At 55.2% G+C, this 26,989-nt stretch overlaps 1 protein-coding gene across 7 annotated transcripts in view; it reads left to right on the top strand.

Annotated features, from left to right (window-relative positions):
• The window catches only part of SLC22A23 (solute carrier family 22 member 23), a 143,770-nt gene that overhangs the window by 9,935 nt on the left and 106,846 nt on the right, over positions 1-26,989 (top strand). For 6 of the 7 annotated variants that reach the window (XM_057699538.1, XM_057699540.1, XM_057699542.1 and 3 more), the window contains exon 2: positions 23,924-24,027. The exons of the other annotated variant lie outside the window; for it this stretch is intronic. In XM_057699538.1, coding sequence (XP_057555521.1) covers positions 23,924-24,027 — 104 coding nt within the window. The remainder of the gene's footprint in view (positions 1-23,923; positions 24,028-26,989) is intronic. 7 annotated transcript variants of the gene reach the window in all.

The raw sequence follows: 26,989 nt of genomic DNA, 5'->3' as shown, positions 1-26,989 counted from the left end.
GGGCCCTGCTCCTGGGGACCCCCCCCCCCCCGCCTGTCATTGTTCACAGAGCCGGTTGTCACCGCTGCAAACTCGGCAAGGGCTCCCCGCACCTTTCCGCGTCTTTCCTCCCGACTTCGCGTCCTTCTGCTTCCCGGCTCCTTCGCTGTGTTTTGTGTCTTTCTCTCGATTCCTTGCAGCGGGAGCATAACTCTCCTTGGCGGGGCCTGTGTTTCGGGGGCCCAGCCCTAACCGGTCTAGCTCTGGGTGCTTAGTTAGCTCGGGGCCTGCCGTGGCACCAGGGAGCCCGGGGGGCTGCTGACATTGGAAACCCTGCTCCAGGAACGAGGCAGTTTTCTTATCTGAGGAGTGAACCCGCGGCTGAGCCACAGAGCCCGTGGGAGGAATGTCGAGTCAGAGGGATGTGGCCCGAGTGCTTATCGGCCTTTTTTTTTTTAAAGTGGGGAAGAGGGTCAGTCTCTGTATAACTTAACCGTGCTGGGTGACAGTCACCCTTTAGTTCTTAGCATCGTTTAAAGAGTAAGTGCAGAGGAGACGGTGCTGGTGTACACCGGCCTCCCAGGGTCTTATCCAACTGTGGATGGTTTTACCCTCAGCCCCATAATTTGCGCCGCAGACGGTTTCCTCGCAGCTTCGATTAGAGGCTGCTTTTCCTGTGTGTCTAAAGATGCTGTACACATTGGGCACCATGGATTCCTCATCCTGATGAACTCCACTGGTCCCGAATGGATCTACACGGGCGTTTGCAGTAAACACAAAGTTTTTGTCTTACTTAAAAATTAGTTTTGTAATTGTGGTAAAATATACGTAACATAAAATTGACCATTGTAACCATTTGTAAGTGTACAGCTCAGTGGCTTTAAGTACATTCTCAGTGTTGTGCAACCATCACCTCTAGCCTCTCCAGAACTTTTCCTCTTCCCAAACTGAACCCCTGTCCCCATGAAACACCGACTCCCCTTCCCCTCCCCCGGCCCCCGGTCCCCACCATCTACTTTCTGTCTCTGTGAACTTGACTGCTCTTGGCCCCTCACGTAAGTGGAATCATTTTCTGTCCTTTTGTGCCTGGCTGAGTTCACTGAGCATCGTGTCCTCAGGGCTCACCCACGCTGTAGCCTGTGTCAGGATTTTCTTCCTTTGTAGGGCTGGACAGTGACATTCCATTGTGTTTATACCCCTTTTGTTTGCCTGTCATCTGTCAGTGGACACTTGTGTGGCTTCCTCCTCGTGGCTCTTGTGACAGTGCTGTGTGAACACAGGTGCTGTCATGTCCTATGTTTTGAAGACAGTTCCATACAGCTCCCCTCCGCACCCCCCGTCAGGCAACCCCTCCCGCCTGGGTGGAGCCTGGCCCTGGTCCTGCTCTCGGGACATCTGCTCTGTGGCAGGCCTTGCCCCGCCTGGGTGGTGACCCAGGCGATGGGACGATCGTCTCTGCGCAGAGAAGGAGCTCCTGGTGCAGCTGGACTAGTGTCAGATGGAGGGTTCTGGGTGCAGTGGGGCCGGGCGGAGGGCACGGGAACGGGAGCGGAGGTGGGCAGCGCAGAGGTAGCACACCTGGGGCGGGGGCGGGGGCGGGGAGGTGTGTGCTCGCCGTCCGGGGCCTGGGGAGCAGTGCTCACGCCCAGCTGTCTGCGCCGTGTCCTCAGGACCCCCTCAGCCCCTCCAACCACCCCCAGCTGCAGTCCCTTAAAAACTGTGGCTGTGGCCTCTGCCCGGGGGCCTGTCCCTCTCGAGATGTCTGCCCCTGGGAGGGGCTGGCTCTGCCCGGGCCTCGTGGTCTCAGTGCCACAGACGCATCAGGATGGTGATGTCAGGTCAGAGGATGGCTTCAGGGACGTCAGGCCGCCTGTCTGTGGCCTTGGCAGTGACCCCTCAGTCCTCAGCTCTCTCGGGACGGGTGCGCTGCCTGGATTTCCCGTCTGCCTCCTGGCCACTCTCCTCCTGGTCTCCTTCGAGAGTCCTTTCCGTCACCCACTGGTTAGGGTCGTTCCAGGTGTCTTAGTCCCTTACCGGCCTCGAGACAAGCCCCACAGACGGGGCGGCTGAAACAACACACGTTTGTCCCCTCAGAGCCTGGAGGCTGGATGTCCAAGATCAAGGTGTGGGCAGGGCTGGCTCCTCCAAGGCCTCTCTCCTGCTTGTAGGTGCCGTCTCCTCCCTGTGTCTCACACGGTCGTCCCTCTGTGCATCTCTGTGTCCTGGTCTCCTCCTCACAAGGTCAGGGGCCCTGTTGAATCAGGGTCCACCTCAGTGACCTCATTTTGAGTGCATTACCCCTGTAAGGGCCCATCTCCAAATACAGTCCCATCTGCTGGGGCTCAGGACGTCAACACAGTTCAGCCTGTAACACCTGAGCTCCAGCGCAGCCGGCGGAGGGCAGCCCCAGAGCTCCGCCTGCGCCTGGTTGTCTCCCTGAGGCCCAGGCCTGTGTGCTCCATCTCCTGCGGCACTGGCCCTGTACTCCGGCCTCTGATCTCCTCCACCTCCCTTGCCTCAAATCCGGGTGCTTTGCTCCTAAATCGTCGCCGGTGGCTCTTTTGATTCCCGTGCTTCAGGTCCTTCCTGGCGCTCCCTGGACTTTAGGATGGAGCTGGGCCTGATGGGGGGGGTTTTGCGACCCCACCTGCCTCTCCTGCCGCTGTCCCCACCGTGTGCTGCAGCCCTGATCCTTCCTCAGACAATCTTAGCCGTTGCACGCGGTGCTCCTCCAGCCCAGAGTCTGCCTCCTGGTCACCCTGCCCCTTCTCCAGGCCTTTCCCTGTGCCTCCGCTCCAGGCCCCACGCCCACCTTCCTGGCCCAGATACGCGCTCTGGGTACCTGGCCCGAGGAGGTGCTCACCACGGTGAAGGTGAAGGTGGCTGGGGGCTGTGACCCTTACGGGGGAGTCGGGGATAGGCTGATTTAATTCTAGGATGACAAGAATAGAAAGAAGAGGACAGAATCACAGGTCAGCTCAGGCCTGAAGTCCAGTTTCAAGAGCCGTTGGGGACCACGAAGGGTGATGTGATGTATCTGAAGTAGCAGCTCATCAGCCAGATTTATCCTGAGCTCTAAGCACGTTATGTCTTTAAGCTAGTGTTTTTCAGAACTTTTAGTCACAGAGCCTTTTCTTCTAATGAAAGCTCCATATGGACAGAATCGGCCGTTCTGGATCTGGGACGGGGGGCAGGGGTGGTGTCTGGAAGACCCAGACTCACCCGGGGAACGTTGCACAATACCGGTAGGACCCAGGCGCCAGCTGTTTAAAAACGTGCTCGGATGTTTCCGCACGCTGCGGTCTGGGGGGGACACGTGGCCGTGTCTGGAGACACGGCGGCGGTGGCAGTGAAGGGAGGGGTGCTGGCAGCGGGTGCGTAGGGACCGGGGATGCTGCTGTACGCGGTATGATGCATGGGACAGCCTCCCCACCCCCGCCCCTGATCCAGCCCGGAGAGGGATCCGGCCCCAGAGGGCAGGAGGGCCAGGTCTGGACATCCTGGTCTAGGCTAGTGTAGACGTCCATTGTCTTCCCTGACCCCACCCAACCAATGGCCAGGGGTCAGCCCACGGAGCCCCAGGCAGGAGCTGCAGAGAGGCCAGGAATGACCACCCAGCCGGGCCCTCTGCCCCATGGCGGCGGGGGGGGGGGGGGGTCTGGGGGCCCAGGGGTGCTGTCAGCCGAGCCTCAGCCGGTGGCCGGCCTGAGCAGAGAGGCGTGTCACCGAACACCAGCCTGGCACGTTGACCTACAGGTGGACCTGCGAACGACCCACCACGTATTAAACAGGCCCTTTGAACCTCTGCTTAGAATAATGGTTAATGACTTGAAAGGGAAACATGAATTTGCAAGTAAAAGGTTTTTATTTTCTAAATGGCCCTAATTCAGACTAGACTTTTCCATAAGGGGATTTGATCGTGTTTCAGCGGCAGGAAATGAGAGCTGCCCCGTGGGGCGCGGACACCGAGCACTGTTTACGGTGTCAGAGTAACTGATCACGGTGGCCCCCTCAGCACAGGCGGCGAGCCTGCAGCGGTCGTAGCGTGACGTCCCCCACACCCTGCGTCCCTCCGAACGTCAGCCTGTGGGAGGGTCACTGGCACTGCCGGCCTGGGGCCCCTCCACTAACCGGAGCCAGCCACCGGTACCATCCACCCATCTTCCGCAGCCCGCGAGATCTTTGTCCTTGGATGCACACAGCACCGTCTCTCTGTCCCACTCGCTGTCCTTCTGAGGGTCTGTACCCGGCGTCCTTGGTATCCCTAGGAAAGAGTCAACCTGGGCTCCAGGCAGGCAGCCCTCGCCGAGCGTTCTTAGCTGGTTCTCAGGAGTAACATTAGAGTGAGAATGAAGATACCTTGCCCAGCGGTCGCCCAGCGAGGTAGAGGAGAGTGAGGCGGTGACGTGTCTGGTCGGGGCCTGTGCACAGCTTGGAAGCTTCTGGAGCCGTTGCGTGGTGGGCAGGTTGTCAAATCTTCCAGGTCCCAGGGTAGGGTTTTGTATTATTTCATTGTAATAGAAGACTTATTTTTAATCTTTTTTCTGGGAAGTCCCAGAAGAACCCGCTTTTCAGAAATGGATATCATCAAGTTTATGAGGGTGTTTGGGTTTTTTTGCTTTTTGTGTGTCTGCTGATAACAGGTTTGAATTGAATTGAATTGTGGTTTAAGTGTAAGCAGTGGTTTCTCTCCTTAATTAGTTTCTCACCTGCCATCTTGTTTTTCCCCACTTGTAACTCTAGTCCTCTTTTGACTGGAGTTTCGACGAGCGTCTCAGATACGTGGCTAAAGGGAGGCTGGCGAAGAAAGAGAAACTAGAGCCTTGGCTGTGGGTCTCCCTCCAGCAGCAATTTGGGGGAAACGGAAGTGACCTGAAAAGCAGAGGGTGACCAGAACTTAAAGGCTCAGCTGACAACACCGAGAGTAGGTTTTTCAGTCTCCAAAAGGCATTTGCTCCTGCCGAGGAGAGGCCACGACCCACAGCAGCCTTTCTGCAGCGGTCCGGTTGAATCTGTACGCAGAGCAGAGGTGGCGGCCTAATCATCTGGTTCCCGTTCACCCAGGGGGAGGCCACCGGAGGCACGTCCAGAGGGCCTGACCTCCAGATGTTTGCTGGGCAGCTCTGTGTGCAGAGTGCCGTGTCGAGAGCCTGTGGGTCACGCCCCGGGGCGCGGGGCATCCCCGGAGACAGAGGAGAAAGAGAGCAGCGTGGGCAGCGGGGAGCCGGGTGGGGGTGGGGTGTGTGTCGGGGGTCAGTCCTGGTGGCAGGACGTGGGAGGACGCTCTCGTTTCAACCGGGAGGAGAGAAGGCCCAGAGCTGTGAAGGTTTGAACCCTTGGGCGTCGGTAGGGCTGCTGTCCGCTGCACATGGCAGAAAACCTCGGGCCACACGGAGTGCTGAAATACACAGGACAGCCGAAGACATTTCTGGAAGTCAGGGCCGGGCCGGGCCGAGTCCGCAGTCTTTGCTGCGTCTCTTCCCGACCTTGCTGAGCGTTGGCGCGTCCCGACGCCGCGTAGGAGGCGGATGCCGGAACAGCCGTGCAGCCTGGGCTGAAGCAGCAGGAGGTGGTCCCTCACCGGCGGGAGGCTGGACGTCCAGGGTCAGGTGTGGGCCGGGTGGTTCCTCCTGAGCCTCCCTCCTGGGCTGGTGGACGCCGCCTCCTCGCTGCGTCCTCACAGGGTTGTCCCTCTGTGCCTGTCTCTGTCCTGATCTCCTCGTAAAGACACGGGTCCTGTTGGGTTGGGACCCACCCTAGTGACCCCACTGGAAGCCCTGTGTCCAAATGCAGCCACGTCTCTGGTGCTGGAGGTCAGGACTTCAGCAGATGGATCTTGAGGGGACCTGCCTCAGCCCGCGGCCAAGTGCCGAGGTCCTCGTGTTGGCCAGGCGACGGCCCCTGACGGCGGCCCCCTGCGGCCCCCACCGTCTCCTGGCCTGGGGAGGAGGGAATGGCAACCCCTCCGTGCAGCCTGGAGCGGGGGTGCTCCTCTCTTAGCTGCACCCCCTCGGGTCGCACACCTGCCCTGGGCCAGCACCGCTCACCGGGGATGCACCGTCCCCAGGCCCCGTGGGGGCGGGCGCCTGCACAAAGCTGGGTTCCAGAGCAGCGGCCCTGGGGAGAAGGGCTGCTGTGCGCAGAGGAGCCCAGGCGGCCCCTGGCCCGTGAGCAGAGGGTGGAAGGCTTCCGGGCGAGGTGGTGGCCGCACAGCCCCGCTGTGCACGTCTCCCTCCTGTTATCACAGCCGACGAGTGAGGAACCCCAGGCTTGGAGGCTCAGGGGCGCGGCCAGGGACGCGGTGCATGAGGCACGTCAGCCCCGCTCCGCCACCTGCGCTCCCTCCATAACACCGGCCCCCACGTTTCCAGAAGACAGACCGTGCCAGCGGAGAGGAGGGACAGGGCGCCTGGCCATGCGGGGGTGGGGAAGGGACAGACCAGACTCACGTGTGCACCAGGTGACGGGAGGGGCCGGCACGGAGCCTCGGAAAGTCCAGGGTGTCAGGCTTGGCGCCCCCGGGGGCTCTGAGGGAGGCTCGTCCAGGCCCCTGGACCCGCTGTGGCCCCTGGCGTCCTGGGCTGGGATGCACCCGTCCAGTCCTCCGCGTCCGCCCGCCTCCCCGTGTGTCTTCACGTCATCTTCCCTCTGCCTGTGTCTCTGCGTCCACACACCCCCCTTTTCGAAGGACACCAGCCATACTGGATGAGGACCCACCCTGACAGCGTCGTTTCAGCTCCATCTCCTCTGTGAGGACCCTTCTCCACACAGTCACATTCTGAGCCACCGGGGTTCAGAGTCACTTCGCTAGCTCTTGTTGGGGGGACACAACTCGGCCCATGACATAATCAGGGAGATGAGAGAAGCTTCTAACTCCTGGAACACGGGTGGTCCTGTCCTTCGTGTCAGTTTTGCGAGAAGAGGGCTTTCCAGCCCGTTTTGTCTGTTGTCAAGTGAAGGTGTGCAGGCAGGTGGCTGCAGTGGTTGGAATGCAGGTGGTGATGGGGGGACAGGCAGGTGGAGGCTGCGGAAGGGATGGGGGACGGGGGACGGGGCGGGGAGCGCCCGTGGGCACCCTTCGCTGTAGCGGAGGAGGGGGAGGAGCAGGAGGAGTGGGAGGGGCCCTGGAATACGCCGCACCTGTGCCAGCGGCTCCCTCTCTGCCCCGAGCTCTCGGCCTGGAGACCGTCTGCTTGAGCAAAAGGGAAAGGACAGACAGATGCCCTCCCACCTGGAGGGCCACGCGGCCCTCTGGGCTCTGTCACCCCCCCACCCCGCATCCCCTTCCCCATCACCACCTGTCACCAGGTACCCGTCAGAGGGGGGAGGAGACGGAAGCCCCATCCGCTGGGTAGTTCTGCCTTGTCTCTGGGGACGCGTTTCAAACAATTCCCCAGATTAAAAAAATGGAGGTATAATTAACATACAGGAAGATGGGCGGATTTTAAGTGTATGGTTCAGTGGGTTTGGACCCATTTATCTGCCCCTTAACCACCACCTAAATGGCCCCCTCCCTGGGGAGTTTCCCCAGGCCTCTCTCCCATCACCCACCCCACGCCACCAGTGCGTCCGTGTCCACCAGCACAGCCAGGCGCCGCCTGGTACAGGGGGTCACACACCGGAGCCGTGCGGGGTGCGGCCTGGGTGTCTGCCGCCCGCACCCGGCGCCACACGGGAGATCCGTCCACGTCCCCACCTACGTCAGTGGTCGCTGCTCCTCGCGCTGCTGGTCTGTCTCCCGTGGCCTGTGTGTGCCCCGTCGGCTTCTCCGCTGTCTGTGGGCTCTGGGGTGTTTCCTGTCTGTGGCCGTCCTGCGCAGGTTGCCACGAACGTGGGAGCCCTTCCTCCTCCTCGCTGCCTCTCCGTTCTGAGGCTTCCAAGTCGATTGACAGAATCAGAGCAGCTGGTGGGAGGTCTTGACGTGCTCATAATCCGGGTAAGTGTCCCGCTCTCTCTTTCCTTCCCGGGGGTGGGAAGCAGGAGTGGCGGGGTACCTGTGGGGGAGGGGGCTACAGCATCGGAGACGCAGGCATCCAGATGGCGTTTCCTTGGCCCTGAGGGGGGTCGTGGCCTCACAGCGGCTGCACATCACTAGGGGTTGAAGAGGAGGCCTGAGGGGTGGGGCTGGGCGGCGGGAGGGGCCGCACCTGGCCAGGCCACGTCCCCCACCCCAGGGCGGGGACCGGATGCTGTGGCCTTTCATCCCACCCCAGGGGCTCGGAGCAGCAGGGCCTCCTGCCGCGTTCCTCCTGGCTCAGGGAGGCCCGGGTGAGGCTGGTGAGGGCAGACGGCTCCAGGGGTAAAGAAGCTTTGGGGCAAGAGGCGTCCGCCGTCTCCCAGCCACGGCTGGGCGTGGCGTGGCAGCCCGCTGGCAGGGACGCTCGTAGGGAAGGGCAGGGGGAGGTCTCGTCTGAGGGACCTGCCCGGCGGGGTCCTGCTCCAGGGCGGGGAGGGGGTGAGGGGCGCGTGTCCCAGCCGGGCTGGGGCGCGGGAGGGGATGAGCCCTCCCCGTCTGCCCGCTCCGTCTGCAGACCGTAAAGGAAGCCACAGAGTGCCGGCAGACGGCTCCCCGCATTTTGGAACCTCGAAAATCGTGGCGATTTCCCCAGGGTTTTCACGTTTGTGTTGGCGAGTCGCGGGGCATTTTGTCGGGAGGCGTGCCTGGGCCTGTGCCCACGCGTCGTCCGAGGTGAGCCGCACGCCAGGTGAAGCAGGTCGAGGCACCCGTGATGCGCTGGTACAGAGGTAACTGTGTCGGGACGGGAGGCCCCGCCGTGCTCAGCAGAGAGCACGCGTTTATCCTGGGGGCTGTTGGAGTTACGGAGCCCAAGAGGAAGGCGAGGAGGCGGCTTTCCTGGGCTGGGGTAGGGGGTGTTCTGAACGGCACTTGTGCACGGCAGCCAGGAAGCTCGCTTCCTTTGGGTGTTGTACACGCAGCCCCGTGATTTGAAAAAAGACCTTGTGAAAAAGGATTTTACACGTGGCTTTTTCACAGTCTCGACTTTACAGCAAGCACCGCGTGGTTGTGAGCGCTGGGGCTGGTCGGGTAGAGACGCGGTCCTGTGCGCCCGGGCTGTGCTGACGCGGGCGGGGGGACCCGGGTCCCCGTGTCCCCGTCCCCGGCTCTTCACCACGTTTCCACTCAGACCTCCAGCTCCTGGAGCTGCTTGGCCTCCTGGACCCTTCTTTCCGAGATGGAGATGCTGCTGAACGGGCAGGCTTTGTGGAGATGAAAGGCGACGCCCCGCGGGCCGCCTCCGTCTCCGCGGGCTCTGAGCGTGGAGACCCGCCTTTCCCCTGAGTCCCCGGCTCAGGGACCCCCGTTGGGGCAGGGAGGGCAGCTGCTCCGAGGCATCCCACAAATCGCCACCGTTTCTCAGCCGTTAACGCGACACTGTTAAAATAAGCTGCGTGGACGGCCTCCGGGCAAAATTAAGATCCGCCCTGGCAGGCCAGCCTTCGTGGCACACGGCCCCTGCCTGGGCCGCGGCCACGCGTGGGGACCCTGCCTTCTCACCCTAAGAAAACCTCTGGGCGACTGTCTCAGAAGAGAGAGCCGCTCACGCCAAGGTGCACCTGATGGTAGAGTCAGTCCTGGTCCTGGACTCCGCCGTGACCTTCCGCCTGCACAGCCTGCACCCTCGCGCCCGCCCGTGGTGCGTCTGCACGAAGGCTGGAGCCTGCCTGCCCCCCTCCCCCAGCTACCCGGTCACTCTCTCCCTTCCTGCCCCCCCCACCCCGTCCCCTGAACAGCAGGTTCGGGGACGCGGTCCCCTTCCTCCAAAAGACCGCCAGCCTGGGTCAGGCTGTTTCTAACCAGAGCACCATCGAGCGAGCCAACGTGAGGTTCGATGTCCGGTGACGTGTGAACCCATTTAAGGGCTGGGTCCCTCTGCAAGGCGGGGTGCAGGCCCCGCTCCCCGCCCTCACCTCCGGCCTCGCGTCCGCCCCGAGCCGCTCTCCTTCCTGCCCACCCTTCGCCGCCCACCCCCGACCCCCGCCCGGCCAACAGGGCAAGTCCTGACTAGGCGGAGCCCCAGGCCCCTCCAGTGCGCTCAGCTCACAGCGCCTTCAGTTCACCTGTCTTTCCTTCTCACTCACTGCCTGTTTTCTGCCTTTAGACTCTGGGCAGCAAGGACAGGACTTTGCACTGTTACTGCCGGGGTCTGGCACGCAGTAAATAGCCCTTAAACACGGAAGCTGTGCCGCCCTCTGAACACGCAGACCAGGCCCCGGTGGGCCCGGACCAGGGCGCTGGCCGCGCGTGAGGACGGAAAGGGAGGAACCTGTTTGTGTGAGGACGGAACCTAAGCGGTCGTTCTGGGAAGTGAAGCCCGAGGGAGGGAGCAGCCGGCTGTGCGGGCAGGAGGGCTGTCGCGCTTCCTTTCCTCGCATCTCCCCGCAAGGAATGGTCTGGGCCTTGGAGAAGGTTGTCTTGAAACGAACCCCTAAGACTGAGAATCTGCAGGCAGGAAGTGGCTGCCCCAGTACCTCCTGCTTGTCAAGCGGGCATCCTCTGTGTGTAAGTGAAGCAGGACCTGACGAGTCACATCTCAGGACTGTCATTGTTAGAACTGGAGCACAATTTTATTTCACTATTTTTATTTTGGTAAAACGTACATAAAAAAACTTACCACTTGAACCATTTTTGAGTATTTAGCTCACTAGCATCAAGTACGTTCACAATATTGTGCAGCCGTCACCACCAGAACTTTTCATCCTCGTAAACTGAAACCCTGTCCCCATTAAACGCTCACTCCCCATCTCCCAGCCTCCGCCCCAGCACCCACCCTTCCACGTTCTGTCTCTGTGACTCTGACTCCAGGGACCTCATATAAGTGGAATCAGACAGTATTTGTCCTTTGGCGACTGGCTCCTTTCTTTGAGCGTCATGTCCTCAAGCTCGTCCATGACGTAGCCTGTGTCAGCATCTCCTCCCCTTTTAGGGCTGAACGATACTCCATCCTGTGTACACACCACGTTTTGTGTCTGTGGACCCTTGGGTTACTTCTACTTTTTGGCTACTGTAATTAGGGCTGCTTTGCAGATGGATGTACAAATATCTGTTTGTGTCCCTGCCTTCACTTCTGTTGGGTACGTAGACTACTTCTTAAAGAGCCCGTAAGCACCACGGGCCCTGGGCTGCTAAGCCTCCCCCCGCAAGAGAGGCGGCGATGTCCAGTGCAGGTACACGTCCTTTCGAGGAGGGGGAATTGTACACCGTGATCGCTTTTTGCCACGATTGAGCGTCTGTATGTCATTTCCCAAGTATTGAATGTTTGTCCATCTGTCACCAATTAGCCTTTATAATCTCTTGCAAAGACAGAGAAACAGTTATTGCTTTTATTTTCTCTGATCAAAGGTAGAAAACAAATCCCTCTGCTTGCTCTGAATATCCTTTGACACACGTGAATAGCAGCCCCCTCCCCGCACATAGATGCAGGGGTAACCAAAGTGGTGTATCCCAGGCTCTAAATCCCCAAATTGTCATGTTATAATTTTGCACTGTGGTTGTATATCAGGTCGTAAGGCAAACGAAACATACCCGGCAACGTGTCTTATCCTGCCGTTCGAAAAATGCCCAGTGTGTAGGGCGGAGGGTTTCCAAGGCCTCCTGAGTTTGTGACGTGCAGCCACAGAGCCCCTCTTCAGGACCCACGGTGCACAGGAACGGTAAAGGCTCTGAGAAGTCCTGCAGGGCTGACTCCAGCGTCCCCTGACTGTTACTGCAGACGAACACGGGTCCATGCGCTTTCAAGCACCTTCAGAAAATGCCTCAGCTGCTAACTTAGAAGTGAATGTGTCTTAAAGCTGCAGCCCTGCAGGGGAGCACAGTTCACTTGCAGGTTTAGCTTATGGACCGTTCCCCTGTCTTCTGCTTCCCGTGTGCCTTAGAGGGGACAGAGTGGGGATTGCCCGGGGGTGGCCATGGTGGCCCTGGGACGAGCTTTGTAGAATCCGCTCCCTCAAATCGGTGGTTGATGGAGGGTTTTCCTGTGGAGCGCATCTTTCCAGAGCTCTCCCTAGGCTGGGGTGGAATTCAGGTGCCCTGGCTCAATGAGCAAGGCTACGTCCACCAAGCCCCAAACATGGATGCAGTTAATACTGTTGTGAGAAAGAGCCAGTTTCCAAAGGTTCACGGAAGGGGCTGCCCCACAGGCTCCTAAGTGCTGGGATTCCACTTGCACCCATAGCAGAAGACGCCTTTCAGGAGCCAGCCGTCCAGTGTTAAATCCCATGTGATGCTGAGCAGCCTGGCGGGTGAGAAAGGCGAGAACATCCTCGCAGCTGTCTGGGACCTGCAAGGGAGGCCCCCCACCGAGGCCCAGCCTGGCCACTCGCAGCCACTTCGGCCTGAGGGGTCTCTGCCCCCTCCGCCCTTGTCCAGCTGAGTCTGTTCTCCATGTCCCTATGTCACCTGGCTGGGCCCAGTGTGATCCCTGGGGTCTGTCCTCAAGAGAGCTGGTGTTCACGGCAGTGGGCAGCACTCCTCAGAGCTGATTCAGGCTTTGGCTTAAGGATGCTTTGAGTTTTATTCAAGGAAGATCTTGGAGAACTCTCTGTCTGTCTATCTGTCTGTTAACTTGTCCCTCGGGATGTCAGGGGCCTCGAGTGGATGGCGGGGAGCCGCGGGGAGCCCCCCCGAGTGGATGGCAGTGTCCTTCCCCGAGGCTGTATCTGCACATTCATGTCCCACCAAGTCCTGGGTGGCCGGAGGCAAACTGCACTGTCACCTTTTGCTGTCACATTGCCAATTTGGCTCAGTGTTTGGGGGAGGTTAATTGTTGGTTCATGGGGGAAAAAAATGTAAACACCCTTTTGGGTGTAATAGTGTTGTTCGCTTTGGAGAACCGACCTCCTTTTCCTCTTTTGGGTCAGAGAAGCGGTCGTGTTTAATGACTGTTTGTGGGACATCTGGGACGTGGGGCTGTGTTGTTGTCCCACCTGCAGCTGATGAGGTCGAAGAGCAGCGCGTCACCTCCGAACACTGGGGAAGGACGGGAAAGGCGTGTAGACCCCGCGTGGAGAGGTGCCCGCTCCCCGTCCAGTCCCTCCCCAGCTGTGGACACAGCTGTGCCCTGGGGGCATCTCCTAGGCCCGCCTCTCCCACTTTCTATTCCGGTGCTGGCCGTGCAGACAGGACGTACAGCTGGAAAATACCCCTTCATTCGGCTCAGTTAGGGTGAGGCTCGGTGAACAACACAGACTGTCAATAGCAAAACCCTTTTTGAAAGTGGCTTCATTAGCTCTCCTTCAGGTGTTACTCATAGCAGACATAAGCCCCGAAGGAGCTGCCTGAATGACAGACAACACTGATGAGTGATAACCACCTGTGCGCGTGACTGCACCAGGCACGTGCTTTATGGTAGTTTTGATTCATAACCTCTGTTACAAGTTTTATGACTTCTATATCATAGATGTTGCAACTGAGGCCCCAAGAGGTGAGGTAACTCACCTGGTCAGTGACTAGAAACTCGGGTTCATCCGCTGAGACTCTGTGCTCTCACGGCAGTGCCCTACTGCTCCGGACGGTCGCCCGCCGGCCCGGCCCGGCCCTGCACAGCCCCCCGTGTCGGTCTCTGAATCTCACGCCTCCTCCAGGCTCTTTTTTATCTAATGATGCTCTTTCTCGGAGACCCTGGTAAACGATAGCCCAGCTCAAGTACAACAAAGAAAAAGGCCAAATTTTACCAAAAAATTCCCCAACTAGTGTTCTTTACTCGACCTTTTGTGAGTTCAGCAGCTGAGGGTTCTGGGGACCTCGTTTTAGCAGGTTGGTGTCAGCTACCTTCGTGGAAAAGGTGATCATTTCGGTTCACATTTGTACTCGCTTCTCATTTGAGTTGGGCAAAGCAAACAACATCCTTGTCTGAAGAGGCCGTTTCACCTAATAATATTCATGTCCTTTCAAGATGGTGAGACCAGTGTTGAAACAGGGAGAAAACTGGTTTAGCTTCTCAACTGCTCTGATTCATATATTATTAAAAAAGCGACTATCTGACAAGAAGCCCAAGAGTTGGTCACAATTAGAATGTTGTTAATTTTAAAAAATCCTTTATGTCGTCAGGGCTTTGGACCAGAGTGAAGGTGGTGCCGACAGATGACCATGAGGTTGGGAGCTGGACCACACGCTGTCATCCTGCTCGGCAGTGATGGGCCTGGTTGTTTTGCATCAGGGCTGCCTGTCAGAAAGTGAGGTCTTCCATGGCAGTGTGGGTGTCTGTGGTCCAGGAGGCCTGGCCCGGCCACAAGCTTTTTATTTTGAACAAGTCACTCCATCTCTCTGGACTTTAGGTTTCTTATTTTTAAAATTAGGAGATTGACCTCAACTTTTCCCAACATGTTGGTACTAAAAGTCTATGAAAAATAAGATGCGGGCATATTATTTTCAATAGCTGCCTTTGAGTACATACCTGCTATTTACAGGGACTTCACTAGCTATTTTTGTTTAGTTATCATAGCAGTGAAGTACAGCAAAGCTTGTCCTACTTCCATGGTAAGGGTTTGCTTCCGTGTACCTGAGGTCTTTTGAATACCTCGGAAGACAAATGCTATCGCTGATAACAATTTAATATAAAGCAGAGAATTGTTTGTATTTGCACGAACGAGGGCTGTTTCTTTGAGTTGATTGGCGGGGGGAGGGGGCAGAACATGAGTTTTAATCAGATACAGATTGATAATCTTCTGCTGAAAAACCATTTGACTTTGGGCTAGTTGCTTCCCCTTGGCCTCAATTTCTTCACCTGTAAAATGGACTCACTAGTGATAAGCCCGTGTTGTGGGACTGTTTTGAGGCCTGAATGAGACGCTTAGTCAAAGCAGCCAGCAGAGCACTGAGACCATGCCGGGCGCTTAACAGATGTTGAGATGATGCTTAATTTATATAACAGATTTGTTCTATTAAGAGAGAATTATTAATTGTTTTAAATAAATTTCTCATACCCTATATCCTGTGGGCTTTTATAGTAAAACTAGGATTCTCTTTCCCTTAGGGAAAATTACTAATGGTGAAAAGTGTGGCGGAAACACTTAAAAACTATATTGCCTGTATAAATGTTGTATAATATGTAATTATGTATTAATTATTTAAATCCTATTTGAGGAAATAATCACAGAGAGAAAGAGGGTTGAGAAGAGGCACGGTGGACACAAGCAGACACAGAGCGCGTCCCCTTCTGGGCTGGCAGCTCCACGTGCTGCCCTGCCCCGTCCCAGACGTTGGCTTAGACACAGAGGACCTGGCCGCTTTCTTCAGGGCACCCACGGCCGAGTCCAGGTGCCAGGTCTGCAGACCTTCAGGGCTGAATAGTGGATGTTTTCTGCTTTGCAGACCATTCTGCTCTGCAAACACACATGTGTGCACCAGCAGAGACGGGTGTGGATGAAGGCGCGTGGCTGGGCCCCATCAGACTCTACATGTGGAACAGGGGGCAGGGCTGTGCTGGGCCTTCAGGCTGTAGTTTGCCAACCCCTGAGCTGGTGAAAGAAAGATTTGTAAACAGCAGGCAGTTATGATATGTTCTAATAAATAATCTGGGTGTTTATCCTGAGTACAGGTCGCTGTAGGAGACAGAGCAGGGGCGCTAGGAAGAGGAGAGCTGCACACCTGAGTTTATTAAATGCATGGAAGTATATTCATTGTATCTTTCTAATTTTCTACCCCTTGTAATTAATTGTGTGCTTGCAAAGGTAATGTATGCCCCTTGGAAGGAAAACTGCCAGCAGTACAGAAGGCTGCCCTTCTCTGACTCACAGGTGACCTACGGCGTTAAATAATTTAGGTTGAGTTTTATCCATTGAGCCATTAAAATCGGGGTGTGCATAGATGTTGTGGGACCGGCAAAGGGCCCTGCAGGTTTTGGGAAGCTGGTGGTGCCCTGGCGTGGCTGGACCCTGGCCGGGCAGGAAGGCGAGGGATGACTCGGCACAGAGGCACCTCACCGGGCTGAGAGATGTCAGGGTCACAGCCGCCAGGCAGCGGGAAGGGACAAGGTGTTTGTTTCCGCAGGTGAAAGATAATTTTCCTTCTGCCCCGGAGTTCTTTCCGACTGATCACCTGGGTCATCACATTCTCCTCATTCCAAGGATTCCCTGACTTTACTGTCCAAAGATCCCCTTGGCTCCCTTCCAGAATTAATGAGGCTGGTTCAAATGTTAAAGTCCAGGTTTATTCCTGGCTTAATTATATACTAAAAGATCTCTTTTAGTAACACATGCAACAACTTTTCAATTTCTTGCTTAGTTTCTTGCTCTTTCAGTTACTTAATATCCATTACTTGTGAGAAGCCTGTGTGTTGATTTCAGTTAGGGCAGGAATAGTCCCTCAGGTTGAATGCTTAGGGCAATGGAGTCCCTCCCCCCCCCCCCCCCCCCCCACTCTTCTGGTTTTGCAGCAGGCCTCTTTAATGTATAGGGTGTACTCTCAATTTCCCTTCTTAGAGGTAGTAAAATAGGCATTGCAGGATTTGGAAAGACTCCAGGGTTTTGGTTGATGGAAGGTCATCTCTGCTTTATCATCTCTGCTGCCTGTGGAGTGTAGATACAGCCTCCCCCAGCGCCTTAGAGGGCCTTATGGCAGATTCGTAAGGACATTTACTAACGTCAACCTCTGCTTAGAACTGTACTCATCCTTGCTTCCTTTCAGAAAAAGTAAAGGAAAATCGAGTGCCTTCTGTTACCTCCCAGAGGTGGTCCTACATCTGCTACTCAGGGCCTGTTTAGGTGGTTAATTTTCTGTTTCCTCTTTAAGGTCTCTTTTTAAATTTTTCTTTACTTTTTTAAATTGAAGTATAGTTGATTTACAGTATTGTGTTAGCTTCAGGTGTAAAGCAAAGTGATTCCGTTATACATAATATGTATGTATATATCACTGTATTCTCTTTTTGATTCTTTTCCGTTATAGTTTATTACAAGATATTGAATATAGTTCCCTGTGCTGCAAGTAAGAGGTTTTATATTTCCAGCCCTTTAAAAATGGTCACATTCAGGGAGAACCCGGAAAGCCCCGGATGGCCACAGATTGAAGTAACTGTCGTTTGCATCCCTCTTGCTCCGCGAAGGTGGCACTACAGCCAAAGGGCAGCAGGCGTAGGAGACGTTGTGGAGAAGAAAAAGAAGAAGAGAGATCACTGAATAAGGGTTAGATGAGTCTAAAATTACTACACGCGTCCAGAATGGACCACGTGAAGGTGAAGAAGCTCAGCAGCTTCGATGCTGTGGTTTTGGACGGGTTCCCGCACACGGGGAAGAGCGGGTTTGCTGGTCTCTTCCCGGGAGCACCAGCGGCTTCACAGTAGATTTTTGGTTCAACTGTTTCCCTCAGCGTGCTGCGTTTGGTTTTTTGGCACCAAGTTAGTCGGGGGGAGAAAGTTGAGGAACTGTTTGAGCAGCAAGTAATGAAAAACAGGGAAACAAAGCTGAAAAAAAAATAGAAGAAAAAAAGCCCCTCCCAGAGTATCTGGCCAGGTCGTCCATTGTGTCATGTAAGGAAGCGGGGGTGGGGGTGGTGCCAGCCCCAGCTGGCACCTGTGTTCACTGCTGTCGACAGGGCATCTCCTGACATCAGGGATGAGCTTCCAGGCAAAAAGCAGAGGATAATTTGGGGTTTTCAAAACATGCTGTATTTCTTGAATTTTGATAGAGTCTTTTAGGGAAAAAAAAAATCCAAATACTGCTCGATTAAAAAAAAAAACAAAAAACACTGATGAACATAGACCTGCACAGGCTGCCTAAATGTGGAGCAGCCGATTGTAGATAATGTGCTTCGCGGGTGCAGCTTACGTGGCCGGCCTTCCAGGGTGGACTGTGTGTGTGTGTGTGCACATGCGTGTGTTCTTGACACTCCTATTGTCTCCCGTTAAGAAATGCAGAGCAGGGCACATCCTGGCGTATGAAGCGGGGGTTCCTGAGGGGCTGCTGAAATACCGCTTTAGGGGAAAAAGAAAAGGTTGCAGGAGAATGCTGACCCTGCCGTTCTCTAAATTCCTCCAGCTCAGTCAGGAATTTTGTTTTATTTAAGCTTTTGAAATTTTAAGCAGTGTTGTCCCCTTTGTCATCCGAGCAGAAACGTTTCCTTTTATCTGTGCTGACTCCCCAGGTTTAGAACCCACGAGGACGTGTGTTGTGACTGGTGAAACCCACATGGTTTCTAATGGAAGCAGCCCACATGGGGATCTCCAGCACGGAAGATGAAACTGGGGGGAAATTTTTCACTTACTTCCCTAAAGAAAGGTTTTGGCTTCAGTCAGTGAGCGTTGACATCCTCAGTAATCTTCAGGCCCCGGAGACATTGTTAGTCACTTTCCAAACAAGCTTCTGCTGGGTCTGAGTGTTTAGATTGTGCTAAAATGCATACTCCTGAAAAGCTGAAAAGGTTTTTTTGATTGTTGGTTTTTATTTTTAATTATTTGGTCTCGCTCCAACTACCACCACGTCCACCTACCACTGTGGGTGGGAAGTTTATATTACTTTTACCTATATTTTTTTTCTTTCGTTATAAGGCTTATAGATGATGTGTAGAAAGTTTGGGAGCGTCAATAAAAGTATAAGGTTCAAAATAAAACTCGACTCTCCAGAGATAGTCACTTTATTTTGGAATGTCTTCAAATTTCCCGTGTACACAAATATCTCCTCTATTTGTGAGTTTTATCCTGAGGCTTTCCTCATCCTGTTTTGTCATGAGCACTTTTCTCAAACATTTTCATGCCGGATAGTCTTGCTGGCCATCAGGCAGGTGCCCGTTTCTTACAAGCTACAGACACTGAGCACCATCGCACCAGGACCTCTGTGGGCACCCCTCAGCCTCCTTGGGAAAAGTTCCAAGAAAGGGAATTGCTGGGATAAAGAGCATTCACGATTTCAAGTCACGGGAAGCACGTTGCCAGACAGCCTTCCAGAAACGCAGCGCCTGGTTTACACGCCCAGTACAGATTCAGTCCTCTTTGTTCCTCCTGCATCTTTGGGAAAGTAAAAAAAAAAAAAAAATTTGAAAATAAAATATTGAGCTTTGTTTTTAGTTAGTGGAATCGAGCCTTTCCCAGGTGTTTTTAAACATTTGTTTCGTATTTTGTTAATGTTCTGAGTGCTTCACCCATTTCTAGTCAGGTTGTCAGTCTATATTGTTATGGAAATACGGATAGTATTCCTTTGGCTGTTGTAGGGGAGAGGAAAACCTTTTTGCTCTACCCTCTTAGGTTCTGAGGCTGGGGCCCTGGGAACTAGACTGAAGGCAGCTGAACAAGAGGAAACCAGGGTTCACTGCCAAGTGCAGCCGGGCACACAGGAGTGCTCAGTGACCAGTGACTCAAAGGGGTGGTCGGAACTTGGGCTCACATCGCGTCTTAACAAAAGGACAGTACATTTGTAGAGAAGTGAGGAGACAGAGGAAAAGGGGTTGAGGCTTTTAGGGGCAGCAAACTTGGGAGGTAGTATATGGGGGGAACGAATGGAAGGTGAGGGTTGTTTCAGTGAGGTGGTTTTTAATTTTTATTTTAGAGCGGACTATAGTTGATGTACAATGTTATGTTTCGGGTGTACAGCAGAGTGATTCAGTTATATCTATTCTTTTTCAAATTCTTTTCCCATTTAGGTCATGACAGAATACTGAGTAGAGTCCCTTGTGCTATGCCGTGGGTCCTTATTGATTCTTTTATATATAGCAGCGCGTACGTGTTATTCTCAGACTCCTAATTTGTCAGTGAGGTTGTTTGCAGACGCATCTCCGTGCCAGCTTTCTGTCTTCACAGCCATAGAACTTGCCGGGGGAGTGGGGGGGGGGTTATCTCCTCCTTCATCCCCCAGAAGTTTCTGCTCTGAGGCACATAGGGACGCTCTGAGAGGTCCTCTTTCTGCATCTGCACGTTCTCGTCTGCCTCTGGCTCAACATCATCCTTATGTCACAGTGGCATTGGGGGGGGGCGGGGCGGGTGACATATTCTAACCTGCTTTCCAATATATTTCACAAACTTATGTCTTTACGATTTTGTGGATGGTATTTTTGATGGATGGAGTTTTTAAATAATAAGCAAAATGAATAATAATTAAGGAGTGAGAGACAAACTGTTCTAAAATCATGACCTTTTCCTTTGGTGGTTTTTCTCTCTTAGTTTTTATCCTTAGGGAGTCTCTCTCCACTTTGAAATTGGATAAGTAATCTGTTTCCTTCCAGTTTTTTTATGTTCTTGTTTTGCAGTTTATCATAATATTCATGATTGCTGAAAATAAGATTGCTTTCCTCAACTCCCCTGTATTTTCCATCTTCTTTAGAAATTTCATTAGTTTTCTTGATGAATATTTGTCTCCTCTGGCAAGTCAAACAATGAGATTATTCCTTTGAAAATAATATAATGTTTATTTCTTTTAGCTTATCTTTAAAATATATAAGTAGGAAAACAATCTACCAGATTTTCTGTAACTGCTGCCTTTTTTTTAAAAAACAGCACACAGGCAGCTAAGATTGAGATCATGTCGTAGGGTCAGTTCCCTCCCTGGGGGCGTCACGGCCATCCCCGTGGACCATCCCTGGTCCTGCAACAACGGCAAAGAAAGCAGGCATCAGACTACGAAATGGGGCCATGACGTCTACGCGTTTACGATCTTGCTGAACCCACTGACGAAGAGATGAAGGGTGTAATCAGATGGCTGTCCTCATCGCTGTGAAGGGAATGGATTTGAGGGGTTAGCGCATGCAGACCCCTGTGTTAGTTCTCCTCTTGCCCTGCACACTCCTTCCCAGGGAGATCTGGTCATGAAATCAGCGCTCGCCGAATTGCAGGAGCAGCTGAGGGCTGGGCCTCCTGAAGGATGCCTGGAGCAGCTCCCGGGAACTGCCTGGTCCCGGGACTGGGTCACAGGGAGGAGGCTGGGGATTCAGGAGGTCACGGCCCAACCCAGGCCCTGGGATCACACGTCAGCCACCTGCAGACCCAGCCCTGCCTGCTCTGACCACCAAACGGACATCCCACCTGTTCCCAGCTTAACGCTCTTCCTCATCTAAGTCATCCCAAGAATTAGAATGAGGTTGTGCACTGGAATTTATTTTGGGGTGTGCAGGTGACGGGCAGAACCTCAATCACACGTGAAGGCGTAGTGGTAAGGGAGTCCGGAAGTGGTGTTTTCCAGCCCAGCCTGCGGGAACCCACACCCGGAAGGGTGGTGAGTGAACCCCTCCGCGTCCCTGTAAATCAGGTTGTCTGAGGCGGAGATGGAGTGGGGGATGGGTGCCAGGTGTGCTGGGAGGGGTGCCCCCTCTGTCATTGGTGATTGATGGGTGTGGGGGTGTGAGAAGAGGGAGGTGACAGGTGATGACGTCAGAGACAAAGCCTGTGCCGCTGAGTCCTGGCTTTGCACAATTTAGGTTTTTTAATGTTCCTTAGCCTTTGCTTAGCGAAAAGACTGATTGCTGTACCTTATCGATGATGGGGCAGGTTTCAAAAGCAAGGGGATCTCAAGGCTTCCTCATACTTTCTGGAGATTGTACGACATCTGCGTGTATTTTATTCTCATCGGAAGTGGAGGTCAGACACGGGATGCTGTCCCGGCGGATTCCCGGCCCCTCCCCACCTGATTTGGAGGATGGGCCTCAAGGGGGCCTCCAGGCTTTCGGGGTGTCTGGCACACCCAGGCAGGAGGAACCTTATCTTGGGGAGCCTGCTGGGGTCTGGAGTAGTTTTCTTGTTGCCTCAGGGATGCTGCCTGCTCTGACACCGGATCGAGGGGCTTAAGGCGCCAGGTGACGGCCTTGCCCTGAGTTCCGCCCGCCCACCCCCCGCCCACCCAGACCGGGGACGGCACGCCTAACCAGGCTGCCTTTCCCGGCCGGCCGTGGGAGCGGTGCTGTCTTCCTCGGCTCGTTCAGTTTCCGCCCCCCGCCTTGCTAATTGGTAGAGGTGTGCTCCGCGTCGGAGTAGGCAGCAGCTAAACTGGGCTGTGGCTGCCCAGGGCCAAGGCGCGTGATGGCGTGGGGGCCTGGACTCAGAGCAGTGCTGGCGGTCCTGCCCCGCCCCAGATCCTTTTATCAAAGTCTCTTTTGTCTCCTGGCATCTGATATAAGCGTCACAACCTCGAATAGGCTCATCAGTGGGACGTCAGGGTGGAGACAGGCACCGCAGAGCCAGCCCCCGAGCCCCCTTCCTCCCCTACCCCCCTCCCCCCCGGCAGCAGCCTGGGACCAGGTGTGCCGTTCTCCTGCCAAGAGTGTGGCAGGCCGAGGCTCAGGAAGGTGTGATGTGATTGGGATTGTAAGGACTACAGGCATGTAAGCATCTCCTCACCCGCCCGGAGGAGCCGGGTGGACTGGTAGCTGTGACTCTTGCCCTCGGAATGGATTACTTTGTGGGCAGAGTCTTGTGCTGAGCAGAGAGGAGAGAAGACAATTCAGAAACAGCCTCAGAATGTGTAAAGGGCTGGGGAGACAGACTGTACACACGCTGGTACTTCAGATGCTGCAGCTCCCAGGACGGGCAGAGCCTGCGTTGCCGAGGTTCGACATAGGTTGCATCTTGAAAGGTGTATGTTACTAAAAATGCTTTTTCTCCTAGAAACAATATATACGTGAGTGTTGGTTTTCCAGGCTGGCCTCCAGAAGCCTCTTTAGCTCACACGCTAGCTTTCTGACCCGACATTTGCGGCACGAAGCACATACCAGCCCTGCCTGTACACGTTTCAGGCGGCCTTTGACCTCGCCCTGCACTTGGGAATTGATTGTTTGAGCCCCGGGCCAGGCCTGGGAAGCTCGTTCCCTGTATTCAAAACAGCAGGGAAACGGCAGGCCTGCGCGGCACTGTTGTCACCTGGATGGCTTGTCACACACCGCCTTGCTGCGCTTCCTCCAGAACGTCCCACTCGGGGCCTGTTGTGGGCCCGAGACGTTGCGTTTCTAACGCATGCTCAGCTGACGCTTACGCTGCGGGTCCCTGGGCAGACGGGGACGGCCTCCCTGTAAAGAACCCCTGTACCTGCACGGTTATGGTGAGATGCGTGCAGCCCCGCCCTGCGTGCGCCCCAGGGCGTCCGGGAACCACAGGACAGGCGGCCGCCTCCCTGCTCTGTGCAGGCCGGCGCCTGCCTCCACCGCGGCTGGTGCAGAAGCTCGGCTTTTCCCAAACCCCGCTGAAGCCCAGACCCGGTCTGTTTGCCCCTCGGGCCCCGACATCAGCTGCGTGTGGACCGAGGGCCATGTCCTCACGTGCGCTCCACGTGGCCACACGTCACTTCGAGGGAGCAGACATACATTTCTCTACCACGTCTGCAACAGGAGCAAGGAAAAATTGGAGGGTTATTTTTATTTCTTTTTCTACATAATGAAGTTTACTTGTAAAAATAGTCTGAATGTCGTATCCACCAATTGAATGGCTTTCGCGCCACATGGAGTGGGTGGCTTTAGTGTGGGATATGGGAAAACACGAGAGACACTGATGAGGGAAAAATAAGAATTCTTAGGTAAAGTTGATGTTTCAATATTTACTGCTAACCCTCTTTCTTTTTAAGATGACTTACGACGTTTGGGGAGTTTTTGGGGATGGAAACGTAGAAGTTGCTTTTAATTTCCTCGTGTCATTGTGATACTCTGTGCAGAAAGCAGGCAGGGGCTTCCCACCTGCAGGGCCGTGTGACCGCTGTGCCAGTGATCGGGGCCCCCCGGCCTCACCTCCCCCGCGGTGGCCGGGATGGAGGGAACACACATCCCCAGATGCCCCAGGGGTATCAGACCCTGCACACGTGTATCCTCTGTCCCAAACTAAAACGTTACACCGCCTTCTGTGGGTGTAATTTTATTCCCCCTTGTTGGATTTTCAAAAGCACTGAGGAGACGGTTAGTGGTACGTGTGACACAGGCTGTAAAGGGTGTCACGACCCTGAGTACAATTGTGTGTCGCCCTGTGATTGGTGACCAGTGGCCTCTGTGTGCTTCTCTCTGATCTCTCTTCTGTTTGCCCCTCTCTAGTGGGATCTTGTGTGTGATAATGCCTGGAAGGTCCATGTCGCTAAGTTCTCCTTACTGGTTGGATTAATCTTTGGCTACCTGATAACTGGATGCATTGCTGACTGGTGAGTACCCGATGCCCCCTGCACAACCCGGGAGCCACGGCCAGCCCCTGCTGCCTAGCGGGGCGCGGTCCGTGTGAGGTCGCCGTGACCGGGGCTCTCCTCTGCCCTGGTGCTGGTGTCAGAGCAGAGTAGGAGCTGCCGTCTGCAGCGTTCAGGATGGAAAGAGTCGGCCCGTGCACAGAGCAGACCCTTTTGAAGTGAGAATTAAAATTCATTGCAATTCCCCGGCTGCTAGAATCTAAGCAAAACCAGCGCGCAGCCTGCAGCTCCATCTCCTCGTGACAGTCAGAGTACGATTAGGAAGAGCCCGGGGACGTGGCTCCAAGGCTTTATGGGCTGGGCCCTGAGCAGGTGGATGTACCAGCAGCATCAGAAGAGGGGAGAGAACAGGCTAGACTCGTCCCCCCCGAGACCTGGACACTGGGCCTGTGCCCACGAGGGCCCCGAATGCCGCCCGGATCTTAGAGAGGGTCAGCCCCTGTGGTCGGTTGGCCAGGAGATGCCTCTCTGGGTCCACAGGGAGCTGGACCTGAAAAGTGGGCAGCGTGTGGGTAGCGGCTGGGCAGTGCGGGCAGAGGGGTGGTGACCAGAGGCCAGGATGCATATGCTTTACTTGGGTGGGGGAGGGGCCAGGTGTGTGGTTCAGGGTGCGGCGGGAGGTTGGTGGGATGGAGATGGGGGGTAATCATGGTAACGGTGTCAGGGTGGACCGTGTTAGCAGCCCGCACTGCCTGCTCGCCCACCGCTGGCGGCCCTGCGCTCAGTGTCTCCGTGGATTCAGGTGTCCCACGCGCACCGCAGCCCTGTTACCACCCCCGTCTCACAGTGGGAACGTGGAAGGAGAGACGTTTGTGTAAAATCCCCGGGTTCCCTCGGCTTTTAGGTTGGCGAGCCGGGATCTGAGACTCAGCCCCGGACGCCCCAGAGCCTGACTCCGCGGGTGTAGACTGTGCTGCAGGGCTTTCCTCTGCGAACAGGCCAGCAGCGGTGACACGTCTGAGCAGGGAGGCAGCGGCCCGGGTTGGTGGGGTTTGCAGGTAGTGAGCTGCTCGAGGAGAGAGGCGTGGGGGACTGTCCCCCCCGGACGTTCTTTTCTCTTTAAGGGAACTTTTTTTGTGAATGAGGACCTCTTGGACCCAGAGACATAATAGGGTCAAGAGTGATGCGGAGCAAACCCCTTAGGCCTGAAGCTTTGCCCGGTGGTGCCCTCCGCACCCTGTCAGCGGAGATAGCTGGCTGTGCTCCCGCGCGTGCCTGTGGGGACAGAGCGGCAGGGGAGCCCAGGGAGACCACTTTCAAGTTCTGGAACTTCTTCCCCAAAGCTAGCATCTGTTAAGAAGTTCCTTGCGTTAACATGAAGTGTGATTTCCTGTGTGTGCAGAATTTGCTTAGTCCGTGTTCGTGAGTGCTTCTTAAGGACAGTAGCAGAGACGCGGTCAGTGACCTCTGGAAACCCACACCCGGCCCTCGCGTGGGGTTTGGTGGGGTTTTTTTGGGGGACGGTGGGGGCAAGGTTGGGAAGGGGTGAGGGTTTTGGGTTTTTTTTTTTTAAACCAAATACTTGAGCTTAAAAGGTCTTCAGAGTGAGCTATACTGATCTAAAATATACTCTGATCCCAATGTTTCAACCACAAGGACTTTTGTTTCCTAGACCCCTGCATTGAAATAGGTGGGGAAGATACAGTAATATAACTTTGTCACCTCTTTCTGAAATCACAGACTTGACTGAGGTTTTACTGTCCCGATTCAGAGGTTTAGTAGGGAAAGTAAGTATGGACTTCGACTACCAGATCTGCAACAGTTTAGTTTGTTTAGAGGGGGTTTTGTGGCTTCTTATTTCTTGCCCATCCATGCCGTGTGGCCTCCCTGACCACACTGCAGGCCGGGAGAGTTTGGGGTCTTCCTTGGCGAGCTGCCAGAGCCGGATGCCAGCGCTTCTTCAAGGGCGTGCGGGGGGGCGGGGGGTGCCGGAGGGTCAGGGCAGGCAGGCGGCTCACACTGGGGCTTTCTGCACATTTTGAGTGGGCCTCAGTTCCAGTGTGAAAGTTTGGTGTTTTCCACCCTTGCTTGGTTCATTTTTGGCATTTTACTCCCTGCTAGCGCCTTGCTTCAAAAGCGGTAAACAGGTAGCGGGAAGTAGAGATTTCACGGCCGTTGGCACCGTTTCACGGCTGCGTTGGGAAGTTGATCGGGTCGTAGGTTAAGCTGAGACCACAGTCAGCATCTAAGAAAACTTGAGCAGTATGCTTTTTTCTTTAAAAAGTGACTGTTTTCCGCATACATTTTTTCTGGGGCTGGGCAGTGCATATTGTCACATAACGTGTTGTTTGGATCGAAGAAGGGGACCAGCCTGGTCAGTGGCGCTCACCCGATGACCTCACGCCTCCTCCTCACTGGGTCCTGCTAGACGGCCTGCATTCCTCGGCCAGCCGGGCCTGGGAGGCTGCCTTTATGGGCTGCACCTCAGGCCGCCTTGCCCTCTGGCTCCCGGCTGAGCCTGGCTGGGGACGGCGGGGAGCACCAGCTGGAGATCTGAGGGAGGGGACACTGAGGTGGGGGCATTTTCATCCCCGCTTGGTCTCTGCAGGGCGCCCCCCTGCACCCTTCTCTCTGGGCTCTGGGCTGTGCCCCCACCCTCGCTCCCGCTGTCAGGAGCCCTAGATCTCTCTCCCAGCTTGCCCACCCCTTGTGAATAATCCCTTGATTAAAATCTCCTTGGATTCCTCCATCTGAGCAGGATACCTGCTTCCTGTTGAGACCCCGTCCTATTTCCCGCGGGCTGCTGTCACAGTGACCAGGCACTTGGTGGCCTAGCTGAGCTCACGTACGGTCCTGGAGTTCACACCAGGCTGAGGTCAGGGTGCCTGCCTGCAGGGCTGCACCACCCCTGGAGGCGCTGGCAGAAAACCCAATTCCTTGCCTTCTGCAGCTTCTAGAGCCGCTCGCGTTCCCGGCCCCACTT

This window comes from Hippopotamus amphibius, chromosome 11 (genome assembly GCF_030028045.1).
Source record: "Hippopotamus amphibius kiboko isolate mHipAmp2 chromosome 11, mHipAmp2.hap2, whole genome shotgun sequence".
NCBI lineage: Eukaryota > Metazoa > Chordata > Mammalia > Artiodactyla > Hippopotamidae > Hippopotamus > Hippopotamus amphibius.
This window is presented reverse-complemented; position numbering and strand designations above follow the sequence as displayed.